The sequence below is a fragment of the Indicator indicator genome, chromosome 4 (genome assembly GCF_027791375.1).
Source record: "Indicator indicator isolate 239-I01 chromosome 4, UM_Iind_1.1, whole genome shotgun sequence".
In the NCBI taxonomy this organism is placed as follows: Eukaryota; Metazoa; Chordata; class Aves; order Piciformes; family Indicatoridae; genus Indicator; species Indicator indicator.
Window position 1 is genome coordinate 31,658,767 of NC_072013.1, and position 6,384 is coordinate 31,665,150.

Sequence of the window (6,384 nt, forward strand, 5' to 3'; positions counted from 1 at the left end):
ATTTTAAACTAAGCCAAAGGTAATTCAGCTCCCCAAGCAGAAAGCATTTGCCACCACATGTGGGCAGCAACAAAACAAGAAAAACCCAAAACAAAAAGTAATTCCACCACAAAACCCCATAAAAGTTAAGTTTTAACCTGGAAGATGTGTACTGATTATACTGAAATAAATAAATAGAGAAAGCTGATGTGCCATGGTTGTGTGGTGCTGGAATCAGCTTTTTTCATTGCTAAACTCTAGTTCTAGAGATAGTTTCAAAAATAGCTCTTAATGACCTCCCTGCTCTGCTCAGTCATCAAGGCCCTTCACTGAATAGTGGAGACAAGGGATTTCTGACATCAGTCCTAGACACCAGCTGCTATGAGCAGGGTGGTGGCCCAGGCCACTGCCTCTGCTGGGGATTTCAGCTCTTGCAATTGTTGTGATTTGGCATTTCTAAGTTTTAATAAAATTATAAAAGATCAGAGATACTTGAAAATTTCAGTGGCAGCTATGGTACTGCTCTTGTTTTGCAGACAGGCCCAGGGCAATGACTCACAGCCAAGGGAACACTTTTTATAACGAGCCTGACTCATGGGGTGAATTTGCCAATACACTGCCCCACCCTTAAAACTGGTCTTGACTCATGCAGAAGCGATGTGGGCAGAGAGGCACAAGGCTTGTGACCCATTCCATGGAGTGTGTAATACTTGTCCAAAGCAGGTCTCCTTTGGGAAGGAAGAGCTTTGGTTTGGGTCATCAAATCAGTTCTGGAAGTGAAGGAGAGGGGTGAATTCTCTAACCATGTTCTAGGAGAGAGATTTTCCTTCCTCCATCTCTGAACACCCTCTTGAAATACCTCATTGTAGTCAGGATCACAGGTTTAGCAGTCTTCCCTCTTTTGCAGTGTTTCCCAGTGGACACCTTCAGGCAATTACAAAGGACAGGTTCACAGCCTGATGGGGCACCTCCTGCTTAGGGGAGGGGTCCTTTGCTGTGCTGTTTGGATTCCTTTAGTGAAAAAAGGAATAAACTGAAAATACCAGTTACTGAGTGCTGCCCTGCATCACAGAAACAGCAGTGATACATCACAGGCTGCTTTCCCAAGTACTCCTCTCCCTACAAATCAAACAGTTCCCAGTTGTCATCCTTTGTCAGAAAGATTCTCTGTCTCTGCAGCAAGAATTCAGATACATCCACATTTGAATTTCCTGGAAGATCATAGAATCATAGAGTCCTTTTGGTTGGAAATGATCTTTAAGATCATCAAGTCTGATCACTGACTTAACACTACCAAATCTGGTGCTAAACCATGTCTGTTAGCCCCACATCTACATGGCTTTTAAATACCTCCATGGATGCTTCAGCCACTTCTTTGGGCAGCCTGTTCTAAGGTTTGACAACCCTTCAGTGAAGAATTTTCTTCTAATATCCAGCCTAAACCTTCTCTCCTGCAACTTGAGGCCATTTCCTCTTGTCCTATTGCTTGTTACTTAGGAGATAAAACCGACTCCTAGCTCGTTCCAACCTCCTTTCAGGGATTTGCAGGGGGCCACAAGATGTTCCTTCAGCCTCTTTTTCTCCAGGCTAAACAACCCCAGTTCCCTCAGCTGTTCCTCAGAAGACTTGTTCTCCAGATCCTTCACCAGCTTCATTGCCCCTCTTTGGACCCACTCCAGCAGCTCAATATTCTTGTAGTGAAGGTCCCAAAACTGAACACAGTACCAAAGGTGTGGCCTCACCTCTCCAGGCTGAACAACCCCAGTTCTCTTGCCTGCTCAGTCATGTCTTCTGAGCTGTTATTGAACCAAAGGTTACTTGTGAAATTGTGGTTTATTACCTGAAGGTATTCATGTAAAAAGGCACTTCTGTTACATCTGTAGTAAGAGCACAAAGTTTACATTAAAACTGCACCACCACAGTTATATCATGGTCGGCATGACACTGGTGAGGGTGATGTCCCCAGCAATGCAGAGCTTGGTGATCTCATTCAGCCTCTTCTCACGGAAGTTGTACTGCATCAAGTGAGCATCATCAACTGCTACCTTGAAGTGATCCGCCTCACAAAGGATCTGGAGCTGAAATACAACCCCCAAACAGGCCAAAAGATAACTATCAGATTTGTTTTAGGAAGAAGCTTTAAACCTTGGTCTCGAGCTGACTGGCACTGGCTAACAGCTGCTTCCAGCTGAATCCAGCCCAGTGGCATGTGGACAAGCTGGTGCAGCAACTCTAAGTTGCAAGAACACCAGTGACCTTTGACTCCCCCAAAGCCCTGCTGTACTTCCTTCATGTTTGGCCCCCAGCTTCTGTCTCCTTGTGACTATGACAGTGTCTTCAGGAAGCAGGACTCTACAGTTCACAGTGAGAGCTGCATTCTCACCAAAACTCTTTTGCAGGAAAAGAAGCTCATGAAGAGAGCTTGGCTGCTAACGGGGAAAATATTGCATAGAAACTTGCCCAACAGCTGCTGCAGAATGACAGTGTAAATAAGGAGGATTTAAGAATGAATGGGAATAACAGAAGTGGGGACAAGTTACACCTTCCCCTGTAAGAAATACAGAGAAGGTGCTGTAGGACTTGCTGTGCTGGACAGCCAGGGAAATGCACCCAACAGCTGCCACCAAAGCATCTCTGGGAGCTGATTCCTGTGCAAGCAGCCGTGTAAGCATCATAGAATCGCCGAATGGTAGGGGTTGGAAGGCACCTTTGGATATTGAGTCCAACGCCCCTGCCAAAGCAGGATCACCTAGGGCAGGCCACACAGGAATGCATTCAGTTTGGTCTTGAAAGTCTCCAGAGAAAGAGACTCCACAACCTCTCTGGGCAGCCTGTTCCAGTGCTCCATCACCCTTACAGTAAAGAAGTTTTTCCTCATGTTGAGGTGGAACTTCCTGTGTTGCAGTTTTTATCCATTGTCCCTTGTCCTATCACAGGACACCACTGAAAAGAAACTGGCACCTTCTTCTTGACAGCCACCCTTCAGATATTTATAAACATTAGTAAGATCTCTCAGTCTTCTCTTCATGCTACACAGCTGCAGGTCTCTCAGCCTGTCCTCATCAGACAGATGTTCCAGTCCTTTAATCATCCTTGTAGCCTCCATTGACACTCTCTTAGTATATCCCTCTGCCTCTTGAACTGGGAAGCCCAGAACTGGACGCAATACTCCACATGAGGCCTCACCAGGGCAGAGTAGAGTTAGAGAAGAACCTTCCTTGACCTTGTGGCCACACTTGTTAATGCAGTCCGGGACACCATTGCTGTCCCATTGATAGCTTATTGTCCACCTTACAGTGAGTTTTGTTGCACAGCCCTGACCAAACCCTCCCAGCACACAGTGCAGGTGCTGTTGGCTCTTTGAGACTGAGTTTTGGGGGCTTATTTGTTACCTTGAAGGGTTTTCCAGCTTCAAATGGAAACCTAGGAGCTGTCCTATCCTCCTTTCCCCAGATATTCTGGAACATCGAATTGCAGACAATGACTTTCCTGTTGTCCTCCTTGAAGCGGGGGTTAAAGTGGAAGGCAACGTCATTGCCCCTCTTGAAATCCAGTGAAAACCTGCCAAGACAGGAATGGATTCACTGCTCTTTCCACCACAACCTTGGGCTCTGGGACAGGGCTTGCCAATAGTAGCAGCGAGTGGGCAGCAAAAAACCACAGACCCAGATGGACAATCATAGACTGATTAAGGTTGGAAAAGAGCTCTAAGATCATCAGGTCCAACCCAGCGCTGCCATGCCCACTAAACCACGTCCCTCCAGTGAGAGGGCATTTACATATTATTTCATGTAATATTTGATTTGACACCAGGCAGGTGTTATTCAGGAATGGAAAGCAAATTCCAGCCCTTCTGCTCCATCCAGCAACACCCTATGGAAACCTCCCACCCTCCGAGCTGGACACATGCAGTACCTGTTAGGGTTGGGGTTGACGGTCCCCGTGATGGTTATGAGCAACCGAGGCATGAGTCCTGCCTGCAGGGGCATCTCGAAGGGGACTTTCTGGGAGACAACAGGGATTTGGTGTTAGCAGAAAACCATGTCCAAAACCAAATGCTCAGGCATGAACTAGCTCTCAGTATGACAACACACCAAGGCAGCCCTGTGACACAGTGACAACTCATGACACCCTCTCTGGAGACAGCCAACCCCAGGTCCCTCCCATGGCCAAGCAAATTCAGGCAGTGAAGGCACAGAAACCCTTACAAATATGATGGAGCTGTTACCATGGGAGGAGCCGGTCCACCCTGTGGAGGAGGTGGCCCAAATCCAGGGCCACTGGATGGTTGTCCTGGAACAGGATATGGCCCTGGTCCTGCTGGTGCTCCAGGGAATGCTCCAGGTGCTCCCGGATACAGTCCATGTCCTGCTGGTCCTCCTGGATATGGCCCTGGTGCTCCAGGATATGCTCCTGGTGCTCCTGGATATGCTCCTGGAGGGCCAGCATAGGCTGGGAACCCTCCAGGAGCTGGTGGCTGGTTCCCCCAGGAGGGCCAGCCTTGGGGTGGGGGTGCAGAGGGGTTTGGGTTGTTGTTGGTGATCAAGGCATCAGATAACTGGGAACAGAGGGGACAAGAGGAGGGTTAGGTTGGTGACATTAGTCCTGGGCTGAGGCTGAATCCTCCAACAAAGACTGGGGGTGCTGTTCAACAGCTGGCTGAAGATGAGCCAGTGTGTGCCCAGGTGGCCAAGAAGGCCAACAGAATCCTGGCTTGGATCAGCAGGAGTCAGGCAGTGATTGTCTCCCTGAACTCAGCACTGGTGAGGCTACATCTTGAGCACTGGGTAGAAGTTTGGGATTCCCACTACAAGGACATTTTGTTGCTGGAGCATGCCCAGAGAAGGGCAACAAAGCTGCTGAAGGGTCTAGAGAGGAGTGGCTGAGGAGCTGGGGTTATTTAGTCTGGGGGAAAGGAGACTGAGGTGATACCTTCTCACTCACTACAACTACCTGAAAGGAGGTTGGAGCTAGGTGGGGGTGAGATGAGAGGATGATAGGAAACAGCCTCAAGTTGCACCAGGGGAGGTTCAGATTGGATATTAGGAAAATATTCTTCACCAAAACGATTGTTTAGCCTTGCAACAGGGAAGTGGTTGAATCATCCATGGAGGTATTCGAAAGCTGTGTAGATGTGCCGAGGGACATGGTTTAGCACTAAACTTGGTAGTGTTAAATTAATGGTTGGACTTGGTGATCTTAAAGGTCTTTTCCAACCAAAACAGTTCTATGATTCTATGAACTCCCAGCTTTTGTAGCCAAGAGCATGCACCAAGAGCAGGAGCTCAACCACTTCCCAGCAGCAGGGGCAGCTGAGTGCCTGGGATGAGGTTGCCAAAAAACCAGTAAGTGCTGATGTAACTGGAGTGGAGTCAGGGACTTATACAGGTTAGGAAAGACATGTTCCATTCCTGCCAAAGGCCCCTGCTTTAGGGCAAGGCAACAACCACAGCCCCCAAGTTATTTTGATGAAATCCATACTTACAGAGAAACCGTCTGACATTTCTCCTAAAACCAAAAGACAAAGGACACCAAGGTCATTTTTAACACAGACCATCCAAAAATGTGGATTTTTGAGAAGAGGTGCAGCTGCCAGCAGCAATGGGAGGGAGATGTTAAATCCACATCACCTACCTGCCAGGCAGAGCCGACAGCTCTGGTACAGCTGAACAAACCCTTGTCTGATACCTGTGGGAGAAATCAAGGGTCACCAACATGAGGAGAGGGGTCAAATGAATGAAGTCAGCTGATGTGGGGTTGATGCAACACCATCAATGACCTTACAATGCTGCTCATGTCAACTGGAAAGGAAATACTGGACTGGGGGGACCTGGTGCTGCTCTGCCCTGAGACCTCAATTCCTTCCGCCTCTCAACAGGTTTTCACCAGACTTTTGATCTTTGCTCACTGGGAAGCACCATGCAGCATCTCAAACTATGGTGAACACCTTGATCCTCCAAGGTCATCCTCCATGGGTCAAGGTGAAGCTCTGCAATTGATCTACCCCAAACACATCCATGCCAGGTGTGCTGTGCTCACAAGCCAAGAAGATTTATTCAAGCCTCAAAACACATTTTATAAAGAGCAGGGCAGTGTGGTGAGCTGTTCTGCCTCCAGCAAACCCATTTGGGAGCCAGCCCTCCACTGTCACCCCAGCTAGCTGGGTAGTGTTGGGGACAGGCAGGGCCACCCTTTCTGGGAGGGTGACAGCATCTTGTGGTATAGGAAGGATAGAGTTTAAAACTTTTAGGCTGCCCTGTGCTACCTGCTCTAGGTGACCCTGCTTTAGCAGGGGGGTTGGAGTAGATGATCTCCAGGGGTCCCATCCAGTCCCCACCATTCTGTGACTCTGTAACTAAGCATACAGTGAACTGGTCTAAAACCAGGATAACAACAACAGAAGGA

General features: G+C 48.2%; 1 protein-coding gene across 1 annotated transcript; it reads right to left on the reverse strand.

Moving 5' to 3' along the window:
- Positions 1–1,893: 1,893 nt before the first annotated feature.
- LGALS3 (galectin 3) lies at positions 1,894–5,482 on the reverse strand. Its single transcript, XM_054400535.1, has 5 exons — positions 5,465–5,482; positions 4,208–4,537; positions 3,895–3,983; positions 3,372–3,540; positions 1,894–2,057 (listed from the first exon to the last, which is right to left on the reverse strand). Exons 1-5 carry the CDS (start codon positions 5,480–5,482, stop codon positions 1,902–1,904), a joined length of 762 nt encoding a protein of 253 aa, XP_054256510.1. The 3' UTR covers positions 1,894–1,901.
- Positions 5,483–6,384: the final 902 nt, after the last annotated feature.